The 21,857-nt window shown below is 36.9% G+C and overlaps 1 protein-coding gene across 4 annotated transcripts in view; it reads left to right on the forward strand.

Annotated features, from left to right (window-relative positions):
* LRBA (LPS responsive beige-like anchor protein) overlaps nt 1-21,857 on the forward strand; it is a 411,064-nt gene that overhangs the window by 30,347 nt on the left and 358,860 nt on the right. For all 4 annotated transcript variants that reach the window (XM_056360770.1, XM_056360786.1, XM_056360779.1 and 1 more), the window contains exons 2-10: nt 10,773-11,004; nt 11,134-11,234; nt 13,426-13,521; nt 16,765-16,886; nt 16,991-17,117; nt 18,319-18,438; nt 18,753-18,899; nt 19,742-19,939; nt 20,597-20,730. In XM_056360770.1, the coding sequence (XP_056216745.1) occupies nt 10,773-11,004; nt 11,134-11,234; nt 13,426-13,521; nt 16,765-16,886; nt 16,991-17,117; nt 18,319-18,438; nt 18,753-18,899; nt 19,742-19,939; nt 20,597-20,730 (1,277 nt within the window). The remainder of the gene's footprint in view (nt 1-10,772; nt 11,005-11,133; nt 11,235-13,425; nt 13,522-16,764; nt 16,887-16,990; nt 17,118-18,318; nt 18,439-18,752; nt 18,900-19,741; nt 19,940-20,596; nt 20,731-21,857) is intronic.

Genomic DNA, 21,857 nt, shown 5'->3' on the forward strand with positions numbered 1-21,857 from the left:
GCAATCTCTGCCAATTCTGAGAAGGCAAGTGCAGTGTTTTCCAGCTGTTCTGGATTGAGGCAGTGTCAGAAATGACAGCAACAGATGTGCTGGTTCTTGGTTTCTGCTGGAATTTGTAACCCTGTGCCTGTAGTTGTGCTGAAATTCTATGCAATTCATCTGCAGAGCTATGAAACATTATGGCAGTTGAGGAGCTGGCACACATTTGCTTCTAGCATGTGCTGTATGGCGGCTGCAACTTTGAGCAGGAGAGGAAATGCTTAACATGATGGTTGCTAAATCTGATAAAACCTGTCAGAGTTTTTTATAAGTAAACTGATTATTCACTCTGTCTTGTATTCTTTCTTGGCTTTTTGAGCTTCGTTCTGTTCCTCTTGTAAGGTTATTCTCTGGTGTTCTTATACAACTTCATGTTTGGAACATGCTTTGTTTTGTTTCTTTTCTGTGATAACCTTTGTTCTGTTCTCCTTTCTCGCTTACTTGTAACTGTTATCCCCTAGTCTCAACAAGCCAGCAAAAAACTTTAAAACATGTTTCCTAGAATAAACTCATAACCTTGTTTTATTCCTAGAATTCCATTGTTAAGTTTTTAAATTATGTACTTTGCTAAGACTGCAAAGTGGACATCCAATTTAAGTCAAAAGTTGCAAGTTATGTGAGGGATTGTTTCAATGAGACTTGCAGGATGCAAACTTTAGATTCTCTAAAGAGCGGTGGATTCCTTCCCCCTACCCCCAATCCACTGTAAAATACTAGAGAGATGTATTGTTTCTATAGAAAAATATTGGAATATATTGTCTGTTCTCTAGCATCTAGGGAAGTGGTCTTCAAACCTTTCTGATTGCATACCCCATCAGTAAAAATATTTTGAGCATGCACCTCTAATAAATGTATGACTATATATTTATAAATTATATACAGATATAGCTGTATTTGTGTATTATTATAAATCGGGAAGTAGAAGTTAAAAAGTGAGATAAAGATAAAATAAAACCTATTTAATTTTTAAATTTTATTCAGTAACTATACAAAAAAAATATTTTCTTTCTGTACCACAGAGGGTTGTCTTGCATACCCCCTGGGGTGCAGATGCCTCACTTTGGATGTACTGGGAGACCTTTTGAGATTTACTTGATGTGGTTTTTTTAGTTTTCTTAGCTTAGGAAACTGCAACTTTCAGAAGGTCAAATGTACATTTTGTATATGTATTTATATATACATATATATATTATTGTACATTAGTAACCTGTTATATATATATATATATATTAGAAGTCTTCCTGTTCAGTATCTGTGGTGTACACAAGAAAAATTGTGTAATTGGTTGTAATTCTTCATAGTTGTAAGGGGTTTAGTACACCAGTGCTTTCCTTGTCAAATTGAAATAAATTCAATAATTGAATCCATAGTAAAACTAAATGTTTAAAGGAAGCATCTTAAAATGCTTTCTTTTTGAATTATTATGACTATACTTGCATACCAGTTTGGTAGAAGGAAAACAGGTATCTTTGGTAATCTTTTACATTTAAGTGATTTGAAGAAAAAAAAAGTTAGCTGTTAGTCTTTCAGATGCTGAATACTAAGTAGGTAGAAAAAGAAATTTAACGACAAGAAAGCCTGGACAAAAATTGGTAAGGTTTTTTTAGGTGTATACAAATGTATTATTAGACTTGATTTTTTTTTTTTCTTTTGCTAGTTATTGCAAAGTGGGAGTTGCAGTGGGAGTCGATCTCCTTTGCTCATTTTAACTTATCCAACGTCTGTGTGGGCCCATATTTTTAAGTATACGTAAACTTAGTTGTATTTGCTCAGGCATGGTGTCAGTGTTGTATAGTTTTATTTTCCTGATTTGGCCTAAAGGCAGAATGAATTTGCTTCTGCCTGCAGCATACAATGTAAATGTCCTGACTGATGGAACTGGGTCCAAGCAGGGCATTCTCTGTAGAGTCATCCTGACTGTATGGTTAGTTCCCCATTCTGGACTTGTTTATTCATACGATATTAGAAGTGTTATCTTAGGGGCTCCTTCCTTGAGGGGAAGGATTAAGATAGGACAGGATGCAGACCTATGCAGCTTGGTGACTGAGGTTAGTCTGTTTCACTGTATAGCAGATTAGTTTTGTTTACTGATGAGTGGTGTTTCCAGATGACAAAAAAATTAGGTGCTTGATGAAGTTACATGTGTCTGGATCCTGAAAAAAAAATTATCTGGTTTTAATATTCTTTTTAAATTCAAATAAAAATATTAGATAACTTTTGAAAGTGTAGCTAGGCAGGGAAGTGCTTGAATAGTGAAATGGACAGGATGGTTCAGTGCTTTGCTATGTATGTTTCATGTACTTGAGTTTAAATTCAGAGTAATGCAACTCAAGCAGACTTTCTACTGGATGTCATAAAATGACAGATTTCTGATTTTTAAAATGTCAAAACCATAAATCATTAGTTTGCTAAGATTGCACTAGCAAGCTATTAAAGAACATGGCAGTATTTACTGTAGATAAATGCAAATTTAAAAAGGTTCTCTGTATCATGGTTTAAATGATTTATTTGCTTTCAATGTACATATGAATCTGATGTGGTGTAAAGATTTAGGATATTTCATTTCCTGTGTGGAGCTGCAAATTTGCATATTATTAAACCATCTCTTGGAGTCATATCTTTTATGTCTTAAACAGTATCACAGGTTAAGGTACACTGAGAAAAGTTAATTAATACAAAAGCAGAATTTAATGCTATTAATACAGATGCTGGAAAGATAGGAATTTCAGCTGGATTTAAATATAGTCTATATCTATCTTAGTATCTATTGAGATTTATAATATAAGCCAAATTCTGAAAACAGCCAGGTTTTGTAAATACGCCTTTAGCCACTCTTTGGAGCGTGTTAAAATTTTGTCTTGAAATTGTTTGATTTGCAAAAAATCAACTTGGTAGTCCTTTGTTTCCTCAGGGATTTGAAATAAAGCTTGTAGTCACATAGTGTCCCTCAGGAGCAAAGGGTCTCGTCTCTCTGTTCAGTGTTGTGCTTTAGACAAAAGCTGGTAGAGAATAAGTTTGATACTGTCTCCCAGTTTTATTCTCTGAACTTGTCCAGTGGCCTGCAGGTTTGCAGCGTGTATTTGCTGTTCAGTCTGTGTCAGAGCGTGGTTCCCTGGGCCCCTGGTTCTCACATTTTGTCATGTTCTTGGCAAACTTTCTTCTTATATCAGCTGTCCCACCTCCTTGATGGGTCAGTAAAGATTGGGAGAGAGGTAAAATTCTTAATATTGGACTTGAATACATCTTTCATTTTTGGAATCCCTTGTTGAATTTCCAAAAGGGATGACAGAAACACTGTGCAAGATGGTATGGAGTGCTGTAACTTTCTTGAATTCAAGTGTGGTACTTGTTTTTAATTTGAACTGTTTGTACTAAGATAACTTTTTTAAGGGACACCAAACTGATAAAAAAAATGTAGTTTTTTTGGTTGTCTTTTGAAATTTGTTTTTGTAGGATCAAATTTAACTTTGGTAATTTCACTTAAAACTGGGACTGTTCCCTTTGTAAGGTAGAGATTGAATTTTGTTTTTTGGTACATACTTTTAAAAAAACTTCTAAAAGCTTTTTCTAAAATATATCAAAACCAGAATTGTATAAAATTTGAAATTCATCGTGCTGCTGCCGCTGCCCCTGCCCCTGTGTTTAAATACATTGTGTAGAGCTAATGCTTGTTTGCATTGCTTTGCTTGCACTGGGCTTAACTGCAACTGCAAACTGAACTAGTTGTGCTAGTGAACTAATTTGATGTAAAAAAGTGTGTGTAACCAGAGTGAAAATATGAGATTATTAGCTAGGGTAAATACAGCATCATTGATAACAGCATAATTATCTTTTAAAACAGGTTTGTGGGTTTGGTGGTTGGTTGTTTTTTTTTTTTTTCCTTCCCCCTCCTGTTAGGAAGGAGAAACCTGTAGGCAAATGTCCCCCACCATAAGGATGCTTCAGATGTATTTTACCTACCTGGACAAGAATTTTGATTTTTTTTTTAAATTTGTTATTTTGGCAGAGTCATTTTAACATATACATAGATTTAGCTCTGTGCCGTTTTAATGAACTGTTCTGTCTCAGCTTAACCGGATAGGGGATATTTGCTACTCTTTCACGTGTAAATTAGGTAAGTTGTGTGCCTTTTGTAGTCAGCAATTGCCAAGTTTTGTAGTCAGCAATTGCCAAGTTGAAGAAACCCTGGTTATTTTATACAATCAATACTTAAATGTAAACTTTTCTGCTAATTTGAAATCTTATCCAGTTGTATTTCCAGGGATACAGCTTTCTTCTTCTTTGTGACAGAGCATGAGGTATAAGCTGCTGATACAAAGCTGTCTTGTGGAGGAAGAGAAATATACTGTGCTGAGACACTATCTTAAAAATGTGTAGTACTGAGTTAATGGTTTCAGATACAACATTAGGTGGCAGTAGTAGACTCTTAACACCTTGTGGGTGCTTGTTAGATTTACGTTTAGGTAATTTCCAAACCAGAACCAGATTTGAAGAAATTTTATTTTAATATAGAATGTTCATGGTACATCACTATGAAGGGAAGCAATGGGAATGATTTTTTTCCTTGAATGATCCAGCTTTGATGATAGTTAATAACAGTATTGAACAGAATCATCAGAAAGCATCAAGGTGAAAGTGGGTGCAGTGTTCTGCAATGCCACTACTGATGTGCCTGGTTTAAAATGGACCTTTCCAATTTGCCAGGTAAACGAAGGTGTAGGCTTTGTTAGGAACTTGACAAGAGGAGAGACAGCAGCTAATTAAGAAGAAAATGTACTTCTGTCTGTTTCTTATTTCCCTTAAAAAACAGAAGAGATGAGTACTATTAATATTCTTTTTTTTGTAGTGTAACTGTTGGGTACTGTTGGATGAGGTGGAACTGCTGACTTGAGCCTGATATATCAGCAGGAAATGTTGTGGTTTTCCACTTAAGAAATACCGGTTTGCTCTTTGATTGTTTTTGGGTTTTCTGAGTTGTTTTTGTTTTAGAGTTTTTTTTGAACATGGAAAAAAGTAAATCCAAAGTTGGAGCAAGATTAAAGAGGATGCTTATGGAGGAGGCTTGAATAGAATCTTTCCTTCTGGTCACTTGCTGGTCTCATGTTACTTTAAACTTTGAGTGAAGGTAGCAAATGAAAAATCATCTAGGTCTTGCTGGAAGGTTATGACCTTACTTTCATGTTACTTGTACTTTGTTTAGTTTTTCTGTTGCATTATGGTTGACATAATGGCAATATATTGAAGAAAAAAAAGTTGACATCCAAACTTTTTCTGTCTCTTATTTACCTCCCTATAGCCTCTCTGGGCCTGAGCCCTGTTTTGTCATGTTTTCATGTTTTCACTAACTTGACATTCCTGCTAATGTTACTATTTCATATACTTACCCAAACTATCAACAGGCTTTCCTGCCTAATATCTCCTCTTAAGAGTTAAATTTTAATATGTTTTTACCTCCAAGTGTTGTGTTAGTGCTAGAGAAGACTATGTGGAAAAGGAGGGGGTGAGGGGGGCAGAGAATGGATTGCTGCTAATCACTATGTTTGAGTTACTCTTTTTTTCCCCCACCTTTTTGCCCTTGTTGTCTGTGGAGGCCTTTCCAAATCAGAACCATCTTTTTATCACACCCAGAACATGTACCACAGTGTTGACTTTTTACCGTTTGTGTCCCCTCAGGGGATTTGACTGGCTTAGGATCACTTCTGATCCTGTGAGATCCTTACCCTAAAGAAATTTTGGTTCTTATACTTTGAAATCTTTGGCATGTATTTTTGATGATCAATAAATTTGGTTTTAGTTTCTGAATACGTAAAAGGGAATGGAGTCCAGGAGGTGGGTTATTACTTTGGTGGAAGATAAGAGTAAATGTGGGCAAAGAATATTAACGTTTATTGTTGCTCAGAAGCATGATGGCTAAAATGAATCCATCTTTTTTGTGCTTGTGTTTTCCAGAAGCTGCTTTCAGATTTCATCATTGAGGGATGAAAAACATTTTTTAGTTGTTGTTTGTTTTTGGTTTTGTGGTGTGGTGTGTTTTTTTTTATCCTTGGGTCGACTGACATAATGTACAATTGCATTAAGAACAGGACCATTTTGGATAGCTTAGCAATTTTGTGAACAGAGGTAAAATGTGGGGTATATATCAAACCTTTAATTCTTGAAATAGCAACTGGTTTAGCTTCAGCACATTTTTCTTGATGTGGATCTTGTAGAAGTACCTTACTCTTATAAATAGAGGATTTCAGGCAGTTACCAGCTTTGTACACACATCTTTGTGGGTTCTTATGTGTGCCAGCAGCCCAGAAAACCAACTGCATCCTGGGCTGCATCAAAAGAAATGTGATCAGCAGGTCGAGGGAGGCTATTCTGCCCTTCTCTGCTCTGGGGAGACCCCGCCTGGAGTACTGCGTTCAGCTCTGGGGGGCCCCAACATGAGGAAGCCGTGGACCAGCACGAGTAGGTCCAGAGGAGGGCCACGAGGATGACCAGAGGGCTGGAGCACCTCCTGTATGAGGACAGGCTGAGAGAATTGGGCTCCTTTAGCCTGGAGAAGAGCAGGCTCTGGGGAGACCTTACAGCAGCCTGCCAGCGCCTAAAGGGGCGTACAGGAAAGATGGGGATGGACTTTTTAGCAGGGCAAATAGCGATAGGACAAGGGGGAATGGCTTTAAACTGAAAGAGGGTAGATTTAGATGAGATATTGGGAAGAAATTCTTTACTGTGCAGGTGCTGAGACACTGGCCCAGGCTGCCCAGAGCAGCTGTGGGTGCCCCATCCCTGGCAGTGCTCAGGGCCAGGCTGGATGGGGCTGGGAGCAGCCTGGGCTGGTGGAAGGTGTCCCTGCACGTGGCAGGGGGTTGGAATTAGGTGATCTTTAAGGTCCCTTCCAACCCAAACTGTTCTAGGATTCTGAAATTTTCACTGAGATAGAGCTGACTGTTTGACTGCATTTTTCTTTTTTTCCTTCATGGGATAGGCATTTTCCATTGGATAGGCATTAACCATAATAGTTTTGGACATACTAAAGAAACAATTCTGAGGTCACAAGGTCAACATCTTGAGGAAAAGTGACATTGCGGTTTGCTTGGTTAATAGTTGTTTCATTCTGGCTTTGGTGGACAAAACAAGTACGTTTGTCTTGATGTGTAGGTTATCTAGTAACCAGAAGGATGAGGAAACTCTGCAGAAGTGAAGGTTTTTTTTTTGAGGTTTGTGCTAAAACTGTGGAGATAGAGCCCTGTAGTTCTCCCAGGTATAGCAAGGTTGGGTTTTCCAGGAGTAATGCTGATTATGGTCTTGACTTGATTTCTCTTTTTCTGTTGTAGTTCATTGAAATACAATTCCTCATGTTTTCTTACAGGTTTTTGAAATATTTTATATCTGTCACTGGGACAAATTACTTTAAAATAGATTCATAATCCAGATCATGACCTTTCAGTGAAGTGGACCTTGACTGTGTTTATTCTGAGCCATTTTCTGCATGCTGTAGTTTGGCAGTTGCTCACCCAAAGAGTGCACTATCTCTTTTATATTTTGGATATTTTCTCCCATTTTGTTAGATAAAAGACTTAAGGCAAAGAGAGGCTTGCTGTGTTTAAATTGGCTTTTTGTTTCTATTTAGAAGTGAGGTAGTGCTATTTTATACTTAACATTAATGCTATTATGTTGACTTCTCATTAATTTGGTTCTCTAAGGGGGTAAAAAAACTCCAACCCACACTCTCTGAATGTGTAGATAGAAATTGCTGTGCGGTATTTTTCCTGCTCTTAATCAGCTAAATGTAGAAACATTTTACCAAAAAGTTTTAGGTATTGGTTTAGTTTACATATTTTTCAAAGGTAAATAAAACAGACAAAATGTAAAATTTGTGAGGATGTTTCTGAATACATTGAATACTGCCCTTTAAAACCATTCCTGTAAGCTTACACTTAAATCTACATGCTGAAGAAAGAAAACGTTATGCCACCCTGTAGGTTGCTATAAAGATTGTTTATGCAGCTCAACACAGGACTTAAAATAAGTTGAATTGGAGAATTTTGAAAAATGTACTGTGCGACATAAGAGACCAAATCATGCTGAAGTGCAAGGAAAGACTATACATCAGTTCAAAGGCTACATTATTCAAAAAAATACAACCATAAAAAAGGTAATAAGATTACATTCTCACACTTCATGGCTAGTAAGGTGCATTAAGCTGCTCAGATATTCATAACTTACTGTGACATTTGGGAAGATTACATTTTGCTGTGCACAGCCATTACTGCAGCACAGATAATAACTAGCCAATGCATGGACCTGGATTATGATCCCTGTCATTGGAAACAAATTTGTGTTTTGAAGGTTGATCAGTTTCAAATCATTATTAGAAAGGGTTAATATGACATACTGTGGGGGGTGTGTGTGCTTATGTGTATCTAATGGGTATGCATACATATAGTACATCAACTGCACTGTGCCTTTGGTATATTGCTTTCTCTGTCAATTTTTTTGTCCTCACTTCCCTTAAAGAAATGTTAAAATGGTAATTATTTCTACCATAGCATAATATTTCCCAAATGTACTTGCTGAAATGTGTATGTTTGCAGATTAGATTGGAAACCTAATTTGACAGCTTCCTGGATGGGTGGTTACTGATAATAGTGTATCTAGCCAAAAATGAAAGATTGGTGGTGTAGACTATAGGGTGAAGGTAAGGTCACCTCTAGTTGCTGTATATGGTTTTGGTGTGATAATTGATGGTTGGCAGATAGTTAAAACCAAATGCATGAAGAGTTGAATTTCTTGTTAAGAATTAGCAGGTGGTTCGTGGCTAGATTTTAACCTTCAGCTATTCTGTCTGTACACAGAATGAAGTATTTTCTTTGTTTCTTAACTTGATGGTGAGACAGACAGTGGCTTCTTGAGGAATACCTCAGTTTTGTAAAGGGTGATAACATTAGTGTAAAATAAACTGTTACATTGGTTATGTATTTTACATTTCCAAACATTTTGTTCAGGGTTTTTAAGAGGGTGTGTGTACTTTTTTCGTTGCAGTTGTTTGTGATAATGCTGTGTTAATCCATTCTGCTCAGCATTCTCCCTTGAATTCTACCTTATGGAGCTTTCTTGAGGTAGGCCTCTGCTCCATCTTATGGAAGGGGAAAACTGAGGCTTGGAGAATGATAATGACTTGATAGATTTGTTTGAGTTGACAGCATGAGTTGATATAGAGAAGCTGAGAATATAATTCAAGTCTCCCCATTCAGTTCCTGCGATTTCCCTTGATATTAAGGAAGCATCTGATAGAAAATTGTGTAATTATTTTTCATGACCAAGAGGGGAGAAAATGGAAAAGTGTAAATTACTGTTTAGAAATTGTTGCCATGAGACATTGTCTATTCTGTCATAAAAGCAGTAACTTTCTCTGCTTCTTGTGGTGTTTGGCATTACTGATTTATACCCTGAAGACCAAGGATTGCTTCTTCAATGACAAGATTTAGACACTTGAAGAAAATGTATGGTAATTTCAGTAGTTAATGAAGAGTGTATATTCTGTTCCATTGGGTAAGTTTATCTTCAGATCCTGACTAGCTGAGAGAAGCTGTTGGAGCTAATACAGGAGCAAGTTATTATATGTGTTTTGGGACAGTTTTTACATGGTGTGACTTCAAGTGACAGTACTGAAAGCTTGTGAGAGGAACACCATGTAGGACCAAAATGATGTCTTTTGTTAGACAAACTTGTAGCAGTGCGAATGAGCTGAGATACTTTTGATCATGAGTCCATTTTGATTGTTTGAGTCAGTGCTATCTGAATTGCTATTTGTATGATGGTATGTAATAGGTATTTTGGCAAGCATGACACGTTTTTAAGGTTAATGTAGTTCTAAAGTCCAAGAGAAGTTTAAAAAATGGATGGAGGGAATTGAGGTGGAGGAGTTAGGTTAGTACAATCCATCTTTCCTTCAAGTGGAATTGTTATTTTGTTGAGTACACAAATGAGAACGAAGTAGGTTATTTCCTTTCCCCACCTCCACCTCCTTGGCACATGCATATGTACTTGGTTACTCACTGTATGTTCAAACAAAGCCTGCATCTAGGAGACTTGAAATATTACAGGATTTAAGTGCCTTAGCTGTAGCATAGTCAAAGGCTTCAAACAGTGGTGCTGTTTCACGTTCATACAAACATAGCAATCCTTTGCTTCCTTTTAATATCTGTGACTACTAATGAAACTGGCAGTTAATACTTAACCAGCTTTATTCAATATCTCAGGAATGACTCTTAAGTGTTTGTAAGTGGTAATATTTCTGATGTGCATCAGCTCCTTCTGGCTACAATTGCCCTCTTATTTGAGGTGTGTTAAGCACATGCAAAGGAAAGCTTTTAGGGCCAGTCCAGGCCATTTAAGGTGTCTTAGCTGACTTGGCACTCTCACCCTGTTTTAGAGCATTCTCTTGGCCTCTTCACTTCTCGGCTGTGTGGGGTAGCTCAGGACATCTGTATCTTAAGCTACCCAAATGTCGTTCTGCAGCAATTGTCTGATAGTAGGTGACACCTTAGGAGCAACTTTGTTGAAGTTACTCAACAGGACTTGAAACAGAGGAAGAATAAGTGATATATTGATACTGGCCTCATTATGGGTTTTTTAGCTTATGTCTTTCATAGCTTGCTTCTTGCAGAATAAATAACTTCAAACATGGAATGGTACTTTGATATCTTTGTCTTAAGGTTTTCTTAAAATCTTTTGTCTGAAAGCTTGTTGGGGGCCACTTTGACTTGGAAATGAACTTCATCATCCAAGAAGGAGAAGGCATAACCTGCATGGTAGACTTGCTGGACAAGTGTGACATCACCTGCCAGGCTGAGGTGTGGAGCATGTTTACAGCAATCTTGAAGAAAAGTATACGCAATCTACAAGCATGCACAGAAGTGGGGCTCGTTGAACAAGTACTCAAGAGGATTGATAGAGCTGACAACATGATTGCAGGTATGGTTTCACCCAGTGTCTGACTCAAACTGTATTCCTTTAATGTAAAATATCATGGAAACATTTAATTAAGTGATAGAAATTAGACATTTTATCAAGTGATTACATTTCTGTTCTTTTCCTTTTCAGATCTCTTAGTGGATATGCTGGGTGTATTGGCTAGCTATAACTTGACAGTTCGAGAACTAAAGTTATTCTTCAGCAAGCTTCAAGGAGAAAAAGGGAGATGGGTAAAAGAAAACACAAAATTAAAAGCATTTTTATGGTGTTGCTTGTATTTTTCCTAATGCTAGTAACTTAAAAGGTTATTTGATAACCTTTATAATAAACAAATTTTAAATGTACCAAGAAATATAGGATGTTTTTTGGTATTATATCAATGCATCTTTTTACTTGCAAGCAATTAAAATACAGAGAGTAGAATAGTGATGAAATTAAATTTCCTCCTGGATCTACAGATTGGATTGGTCTTTTTGAACACCTGGGAATAATATGTTGACTCTAAGCTTGTAAATCCAGTTATGTGAAACTTGAAGGAAAAAGGATTAAATTTTTTTGAAGACAAAAGAGAGAAATTAAAAAAGTGTCTACAGCGGCAGTTCAGTGTGCTCCTATTTTCACACTTGTTGTTCTTTACCTGAAGACTGAAAAAAAATTACCTTGCTAAGGAAGTGAAAATTTATGGCAGAAATTGAAATGAACTCCAGCTGAAAAATTATATCCTGTGTTTTCTCCTGCTCCTGTGTGAATTGCAAAGTGAGAAGAGGGTCTCCTTTTAATGTTGAGAACCTCCTTTCCTAAACTGAAAATTTGTAGGTTGTAGAGGCCACTGGATGAAGTTTTCTTTAACACAAACACATTGTTAGAATAGTTTCCAATTCCTGGAAAACAATAATTTTAACTGCTTTGAATTTTAATTCAGCCCCTGTTATGTCTAAATAGTCTACCTAGTGTAGGGAAGGGTAGCACAATGTCAAATAAAAAAAAAATGCTTTCACTATAAAAGCCAGTATGCACAAGTAATATAAAATTTTTTAAAAGACCCTTTGAAATAACAAAAACTTTGCAGATCTTAACTTGCTCAAGTAAAAATACTCTAAACTTAACAGAGGGTTTAAACTTAATAATTGAACATACAGAGTATATTTAACCATAGATGAATTAAAGTTGTCTCTCCGTAACATTAACTTTTTCATTTCCTGTCTCTCTGCTATTTGCATTTAATTTCCTTTCTTTATTAAAAACTAAATATAGAGAAAAGGAAGAGAAAAATGCCATGGTTGCATTGCTAAGGAGTTGCACAACTCCATAAATCTTAACATCAGCGGTGCTGTAAAGATACAAAGTATTTGGCTACAACAGATATTACCTGGTTGAATTCTACAGTGCTGAAGACATCTAAGCAGTTCAGTGTTTCATCCTCACTTTTAATATAGATTCATGAAGCACTGTTTATCTGACTATAATTTTGGTACATTTAAAATACTTGTAAACATTCACCCTCTGAAAACTGAGCATTGCATGATCCATTAGAAGAGGGGGAAAAAGTGCACTTTCAGGAAAAGATCAGAAGTGTAAAATTGTGGTTTAAAAATAGATCTACTGTAAAGTTATAAAGTGGTAAAAGAAGATGCACAAAATTGTTCTGTCACTATGACCAGTATTTGCTGTACTGTTCTGACCTCATATACTTGAAGTTTATAGTTTTTTTGCTGAGTATTACAACAAAACCGATGCAGAATTAGGGTGGTGGTGGGCAAGTGTTAAGTATTCACCCTGAGCACTCAGTTTAGGTGCTCCAAACTACCCTTGAGACTTGAATATTTCTCCATGAACTTAAATGAAGGGATATGTGTGACCAAAGACACTTTAGTGTATGACTGTAGTCCTGATGAAAATAATTCTGTCTGCTGATCCTCCCTCTCCCTTTTGCTAAGTATTCTCCATCTCCCTTGTGCTGGCACAGGTCTCATGCAGCCACATCCAAGACTGCTGTAACTGAAAATGGGGGTTTGCATTTGTTTCCCCTAAACTGGTTTCCAGCTGGATCAGTTAATTTTCTTTAGCTCACTGCAAATCCATTCAAATGGTAGCACTGATGGGAATGAACAGGTAGAGGGAGGAACCAACATTCAGGGTCAGTTTAATTTATGCTGGATGAAAGTGTCTCTGGCCTTTGAGTCCTTGATTCAGTTACCTGATTAACTGTGTTTCAGCGCACCTAATGCATATTGTGTGAAGGGATCCATGACTTTGTTAATGTTGTTTGAGTTTTAAGTGTCTTACCAGAATAATACTCAACCATGTGCAAAGCTTTAAAATGTGTGAAAATTTGTCAAAATTAATTTTTTGTGTGTATAGTTTTTGCTTTCTTACAGGTGTGTTTTATTTATTTACAAGTGTAGTAATTCTCTTTGTCAGCCACCACATGCTGGGAAGTTACTGTCTGTGTTAAAACACATGCCTCAGAAGTATGGACCTGATGCCTTCTTCAACTTTCCAGGAAAAAGTGCTGCAGTATGTAGATATTTCAAGTCTCTTGTTTGTTGGTCTGTTGTTCTATTATGGTCATTGGTTATTTTAATTTGTGATGTTCTTTTGTCTCATTTGTCATTGTCATACTTAGAATTTTAACCGAATTTTTTTCTCTGCCTGACACCTACATTATGCCTAAGTAGTCATGCTTATAATAAATGTGCATTATCACTCTAGAAGGACAAATACTATTACATAAAGAATGGATGTAAATGAGGCTTTTTTTTTTTCTTCCCAGACTGTTCAGTTAAATCTTGTTGCAAGGAAAATCTGCCTGCTTTTTACTGTCCTGTTTCTGTGGGAATGGTGCTTATGTTCATATACAATATGTGTGAGAGTGGCCTTGTGGTGGGGTTGACCTTGGCTGGACGCCAGGTGCCCAGCAAGCCACTCTATATCTCCCCTTTCTCAGTTGGACAGGGGAGAGAGAATACAATGAAAGATTTGTGGGTTGAGGTGAGGACAGGGAGAGAGCGCTCACCAATTCCTGTCATGAGTAAAAGAGACTCAACTTGGGGAAATTTAATTTATTACCGATCAAGACAGGGCAGGGTAATGAGAATTAAAAAATAAATATTAGAACACTTCCCCCCAACCCCTCCCTTCTTTCTGGGCTCAACTCCACTCGCAATTGCTCTGCCTCCTCCCCTTGAGTGGTACAGGGGGATGGTGAATGGGGATGGCAGTTAGTTCATCACATGTTGTCTTGGCTGCTCCTTCCTCCTCACACCCTTCCCCTGCTCTGGTGTGGGGTCCCACCCATCAGAGATAGTCCTCCACGAACTTGTCCAATGTGGGTCCTTTTCCGTGGACAGCAGTTCTTCATGAACTGTTCCAGTGTGGGCCCTTTCCATGGGGTGCAGTCTCTCGGGAGCAGACTGCTCCAGTGTGGGTCCCCCATGGGGTCACAAGGCCTGCCAGCATACCTGCTCCAGTGCAGGCTTTCCCCTCCATGGGGCCACAGGTCCTGCCAGGAATCTACTGCAGTGTGGGTTTCCCACAGGGTCACAGCCTCTTTTGGGCACATCCACCTGCTCCAGTGTGGGGCCTTCCATGGCTTGCAGGTAGATATCTGCTCAGCTGCTTAGTTCCACGAGCTGCAGAGGGACAGCCTGTCTCGCCATGGTCTTCATAGGCTGCAGAGTAGTCTCTGCTCCAGTGCCTAGAGCCATCTCCTCCCCTTCCTTCACTGACCTTGTTGACTGCCGAGTTGTTTCTCTCACATATTCTCACTCCTGTCTTCCATCTGCTGTTGCACAGTAGTTTCCCCTCTGCCTTCTTAAATACGTTATCACAGAGGCTCAGCTTTGGCCAGTGGTGGGTCCATCTCGGAGCTAGCTCTGTTGGGCATGGGGGAAGCTTCTGGCATCTTCTCACAGAAGCCACCCCTGTAGCCACCTCTGCTACCAAAACCTTGCCATGCAAGCCCAATGCAGCCTTACATGTGGAAATATTTGCTAGTGAAATCACAGAAAGTGTTGAACTTGAAGTGGCCATATTTGCAGCATTTGTTTGTTCTTTTAATGATCAGTTGATGCGATAACATATATTGCTTATAAGGATTTGCTGAGAAAATGGATCCTAGACATGTATAGGCTGAATAATCATGAGTGAGTATTAAATTTCACTATGATTAGTTTTCTCATAATTGTTCAGATGAGTGATTAATTTTGAAGTTCTGTGGTGTTCACTTGAAAAACAATTTGAAATGAAATAGGTAGTTGGAAAACTCTGCGCAGAATCTTCTGTAGGATTTTACACGTATCAACACTTTTACTTCTAAAATGGTAGAATGAAATAGTATGTTAAAATTGTCATGCTTAGTTCAGAATATTTGGGTAAGATGTACCAGATGACTCATTACATTTTTGTTCACATAAATCCATTAGCTTTCTGCCTCGGTGGCTTCAGACTAAATTTCACCAGCTTTATGACATAATGAATTTTTTGGAATGATAACTGCAGAAGAATTTTTTTAGTAATTGGCATCTTTGTTTATCACATGAAATAGAACTTGGCAATAGACAGACATGTTTTTGTTCTTTTTGGCTCCTCATGTACTGTTTCTGCACTTCTAATAATTGTGTTGAATGCATGAACTGTATGTGATATTGGAGTGCCTCAGTAACCTGAACGTGAACATCCTTATATATTTTTACATTATGAAGTCTTAGAAATTAAGTATTTAATATAATTACTCCAAGATCCATTGTGAGTTAAACCAAATGATAGCGCTACCAGTTTGCAAAAGTTGGGCTCAGAGACATGCAGACTGATTAGTTAGCTGGTATAAAGAAGGATTTATAGCATTTTGTTTGGTCAGGGATAGCTGAACGGAGCACGAGAGCATAATAAGGATCTGGCGACACTCAAGTTCTTTGATGTTTTTTTGTTCATTGGTGTTGATCATCTGGACAGCATCTTTGATCAGAGGTTATGGCAGTCTTAGTTGAAGTGGGTATTACAAATCTGTGCAGCAAAACAGTGGAAAGTTAACGGTAATGTTAAAAAAAAAACAAACCCAAACCCAAAACTCCGAACCCCCCCCCAACCTGCACACAATAAAACCAGACTGTTTGAAACAAAGGGTCCTAGGGTCCTGCCACACAGTTTATAACTTAAGAACTTTAGAACTAACCTAAACACAGTGTTTGATATGAGGATTTTGGCTGGTGGGGATTGTATTACCTTTCTTCTAAGAAAGTTTGTGAATCTGTTGTATTCTAACTTGAAGGCTACATGCATATGAGTTTCAAAAGAGAAAAGAATCTCTTAAGTGAAACGTGTATGATTCTGTTTTTGTGACCAACTTCTTTTCATAATCAGTTATTTTCCTGAATACCAATACTAGGTGAAAATAAGTTTAGAAATGTGATTATTCTGTCAGGCTACCACAAAACCAAATCAACTTGAATTTGCATTTTGAGGAGTTTTTGTGCTGTAAGACTTCCACTAACGCTTTTACTTTTTGAAGTGTAGGTTACTGTTAATAATCTTTGAGATAAAAAGACCAGTTTTTAAATATTTAGATTAATTAAATATTTTAACAATGGAGTACATAAAGCACAGGAGTTAGACCTGATTTTTTTTTAGTATATAGAAACTGTACACATTTGTAGTGTATATCTGTATATCAGTATACATTTGTAGTGTGTATCTTAAGCTGTGTACTGTTACTATTGTGATGTAGGTCTTTCTACGTGAATAACTTCTTGCTTTCTTTAGGCTATTGCCTTACCTCCTATAGCCAAGTGGCCATACCAGAATGGATTTACTTTCCACACTTGGCTAAGGATGGATCCAGTAAATAATATCAATGTGGATAAGGATAAGCCTTACTTATATTGGTAAGTATTATGTAAAACCGTATTTCTGATTTTCACTTTCTATTAATTGTTCAATGATTTCTGCTTCCATTTGCGTATGTGCTGATTTTGTTCTAATTTGTTAGTTTTCGAACAAACAAAGGACTTGGTTATTCTGCTCACTTTGTTGGCGGCTGCTTGATTGTAACATCCATAAAATCAAAGGGAAAAGGTTTCCAGCATTGTGTAAAATTTGATTTCAAGCCACAAAAGGTGAGTAAAAATAACAAAACCTTTCAGTTTCATGAATTTAAAAATGTAGCCTAGGGGGAGTGTTCTTTCTGTAGAACAACAGTTATACTGGAATGAGCAAAACAAATTTGTGTTCAGAATTCTTACTTCTTTTTGATTTTACTTATGAAATGTATAAGAAAGAGCTGGAAAATGCAGTTTACTAGAAGTTTTATGAATTTGAGACGTGTAAATTCTTGGAGAACTTTTAGTACATATACACAGCTTGGAAGTTAAAAGGCTTGTGATTTTTAACTTCTCTGTTTATACTGTGTTTTCTCCTACCTCCAGACATTCTCTTCTCCTTTTCCTAAAGGGTTTTGCTAAGGCTTCTCTTTCTTGATGTGGACAAATTCAGTGTTATTTTAAGAAAGCGAGATTACTAAGCCACATTTAGTTTTCTTAATCCAGCTAGGACCATTCGTAGGAGTTTGGTCATCTTACATGTGGGAGAACAACAGATTCAACGTTGAAAGTATATTATACTTCATGTTCATTCAGGTTATCCATAAAATTGTCATCTTGCGTTTGGTGCTTTATTCAATGTATTTTTTCAAAGGTAAGAATTATAAAATATTAGTTGATTTTGTTGCTGATGTTCAAGGCTGCTCGACGACTTAGTATTATACTATGCTGAAAATGTTTCCTTTTTCAACTAGATATTCTGCTAATGTTTTTAGAGCAACTGGTGTAAACATTTTTGTGGGAGAACAGGCCTCCTCAGGAATTCCTTATCAGTAATCCCTTGCTGTAAATATGGATTCTGTTTGTGATAATTTGACATGTACAGCCTTTGAAAGTCTTCAGTCTGGAGCCATCCTTGCTCTTTGGAATGACACTTGCAGTAGTCCATCATGCTAAGAGTAATCCAACTTGGGACTTATTTACACCATGGTTTCAGTGTAGATTTGGTTCAGCATTGCCATGAAGATTTTTTGAGTTCTATGCCATAAATATCTTTTAAGCTTCTGTGTCTGCTTTTTGTAGCAAAATGGCATATTATGCTTTGACATAGCTATGCAAGAAAACTCACCAATGACTTAATCTCTTCTACTTAAAATAAATCTTTCGGTCTTAATTTAATTCACATAAATAGTTGAATTTGTTCTACTATGTCCCACTTTAATGCATAAGCCATTTTGAGTGTCTATAGTATTATATCAATTATTTTCTTATCATTTAGTGGTATATGGTTACTATAGTGCACATCTATAATCGCTGGAAGAATAGTGAACTTCGATGTTATGTGAATGGGGAACTGGCGTCTTATGGAGAAATAACATGGTTTGTCAACACCAGTGATGTAAGTAATCCCTGTATACTAATGTCTATAGTTGATCATCTTGAATGGATTACATAGCTATCCTTTGCCATTTTTTTTAATAAACCTCCCCCATTTTATACCTTTTTAAAAAATGTTGAAATAAAATCAACAGCTTCTTGGTAGAGGAGTAGATTCTGCTTTTATACATATCAGAACTTAAAATATGTGTCTGCTGAGACCCTCAAATGCTTGTTCATGTAAAAATGATATTCCTTGTAATATGCATCTTCTTTGCATAATTTGCTTGCATAGTGTATATTAAACCCTGTTACTGGGTTCTGTTTCATTTTCAGACTTTTGACAAATGTTTCCTGGGTTCTTCAGAAACAGCAGATGCCAATCGAGTGTTTTGTGGGCAAATGACATCAGTTTACCTGTTTAGTGAGGCTCTCAATGCTGCTCAGATCTTTGCCATTTATCAGCTTGGTTTGGGATATAAGGTAACTTAGAATTGACTATAAAATTTCTGAAGATTAATTCTGATAAGACTCTTTATGGTGGGTTTTAAGAATGTTGTGACACCTCTATGTACTTCTAGAAATCTTCTTCCCATATAATCTTTTTATTGAACTCTTCTGTATTTCTTCTATAAGCCTATGTATCACCTTACAAACTACAAGTAAGCATTAATTGAGTTATTTCATTTCTTAAAAAAATAATTCTGTTCATGTTCACTTTTCAAAATTTCAGTGTTGGTAATTGGGAGAGGGAGGACACCACTGATCTTTGGCTAGGTTCACTTTTTCACTGAGGATGAAAACTTCAGACCAAATATGATGTATTAGTTTTAGAAATTTAGCTTTATAGTTGATTGTGCTAGTCAGTTTTTTTCATGTCTGAAGTTAGTGCTGAGGCGTAGTTTTGCTGCAGTGATTTATTATTTGTTTTGTTGTAGCCTGAGGAGCACTAATTGAAGAATGTTATTCCCTAGCAGCTGTACAAACATACGCTAAAAAAGATGGTTCCTATTCTGTCTGCTTCTCAATTATCAGTTCCTTCTGAGTGAACATTGCTGACTGTCACTCTGTTTCCTAGCTAATGTGTTTCTTTTACATTACCCACCATTTTGGCAATGTCACTCTTCATGGGTCAAAAATTCTGCAGTTTAAATTCTGTAAAATTGTCTGTGAGTCAATGTTTTTATGAGACTTTCTGAAATGTTGCTAGATTTAAGAAGCAATGTTGTAGTCAATTTTTGGCAATAATTGTGTTCTGGGCCATATTCTCAATATGTGTAATCTACTTTTTTTTTTTGTTTCCTCAACTCTGGCCCCCAATCCAGGGAACATTCAAATTCAAGGCAGAAAGTGATCTCTTCCTTGCTGAACATCATAAATTATTGCTGTATGACGGCAAACTATCCAGTGCTATTGCTTTTATGTACAATCCAAGGGCTACGGATGCACAGCTGTGTCTAGAGTCATCCCCTAAGGATAACCCTTCTATTTTTGTTCATTCACCACATGCCCTCATGCTGCAGGTATATCAACATTTTCATAGATTTTGAGGATACAAATTATTTCTGTTTGAAAACCTAAAAACTCAAGTTTTACGAGGTTTTGGACAAGACTGGGATCTGTTAATAGGTTGGGGTTTTGGGGTTGTCCCTGCTGCTGCGTACCCTGTTTCTTGAATTAACGTGAATGCACAGGAATCAAAAGAAAAAAAGTATATTTTATCAAATTTACAACCAAAAAAATGTCAGTATTACAAAGACTTTTAGCTTTTTTGAAATAATCCTTCTTAATTTCTGATTTATGTTCACTCCCCTACAGATATTGCCTATCTCCCATCCTTTGCCCCGTTGATATGATACCTTTTTCTTCCTTAGGCTTTGAATGCCTTAATCTTTTAATTTGTCAGAAGCTTTTCCTGGTGTTCTAGAGTTTTTCTATTACTAAAGAATTGGTTTAGAATTTCCAAGCTACCTCCTCTATTGATCTGAGGAACTACACTGTAGACTGTATCTAAAGCAATAGGTCAGCCAGACTGGGAATTTAGTGTGGCTGTGGCAGCCAGTTTCTTTCTAATTGGTAATAATACAATTTTTATATTTAGGAGATTTCAAACTCTTTCTAACACAGTTTTTAACAGTTTCTGAAAGCGATTTCAATATTTCTTAATTCTTCTTTGTCAGGATGTGAAAGCAGTCTTAACGCATTCTATCCAAAGTGCCCTACACTCCATTGGAGGAGTGCAGGTACTTTTCCCTCTTTTTGCACAGTTGGACTACAGGCAATATTCATCAGACCATGTTGACACAACTGTTTGGTGAGTCTATGTACTTACTGTGTTTTGTTCTTTGTTTCTTTAAGTAAAGGAAATTACTTCTTTATTAAGGAGCATAGTCATTTAAATTGTCTTGTGCAGCAATGAATTATGTGAAACAACAGAAAAGTGGCCTTGTTACAGGCAGGACCTCAACGTGATGTGCTTATTTATACCGAAGTTTCTAAATAGAATCAAAATATACACATAATTTCTACTTCACAATTATTTGTGTAACAATTACAGACAATTCTCTTGAGCTTATTCCTGTCATGGAAAAATCTGCTGGGGAAGGCTTGAAGAGCAACTCCAGGAAGGATGATGTTTTCAGCTACATGAAGTCATTCCCTGGAATTTTTTTGTTTTGTTTACATTTAGACTTTTTGGAAGATACTGTTACTCAGTGTTACTGCCAAGAGGTTTCTGTGGTCTAAACTCTGCTTCAACTCAGTCTGATTTCTGAACATCCAGGCACAGAAACCAGTGGAGCTCTTACGTTAGAGCGTAATTAATAGCAAAGGGACTGCTTTTTAGAATCCTGGTGTAGTTTTCTATGTTTCATTGCAATTGTAGTTTTGTGACTGATAAAAGATGATCTACATCCATATTGTTGCTAAGAAGGGGTGGTCACAGTGTTCCTTCAGCCAGTTGTATGTTCCTGGACCTCTCTTCAATTGGCTCAGATTTGGGCATCTATGTGACAAGTCAGGGATTTGTTTCAGTTGCAAACTGGCCGAGCATAGTGGGATTTTCAGCTAAGGTCTTAATTCATAGGCAGCAGTGCTGTGACGCAAGGCAAAGGGCACGAACATTCCTTTTGGCAGCAGTACAGAATTGAATTAACTTGAACCCATAGTAAAGCTGTGTCTAGAAAAATATTTACAATGTTTGCTCATCTGAAAGCAATAGGAAGTGGAATTGCTTTTGTTCCTATCTTGCAGAATTTTGAAATTGAAATAGAAAGCAGAGAAGTACATGCTTGACTGTTGCCTTTCTGCAAGGAGTTGTTTTTTCAGAATTTTGCTATTGCACAGTTATCTCAGAATCCAGAATTTCAAGTTAGAAAGTTAATTAAAAGTAAGAAGTTAAAGCTTTCAAAACTTGGTCTTGCTCTTAGTTTTAAAAATTCT

Source organism: Falco biarmicus, chromosome 1, assembly GCF_023638135.1.
Source record: "Falco biarmicus isolate bFalBia1 chromosome 1, bFalBia1.pri, whole genome shotgun sequence".
Lineage (NCBI taxonomy): Eukaryota > Metazoa > Chordata > Aves > Falconiformes > Falconidae > Falco > Falco biarmicus.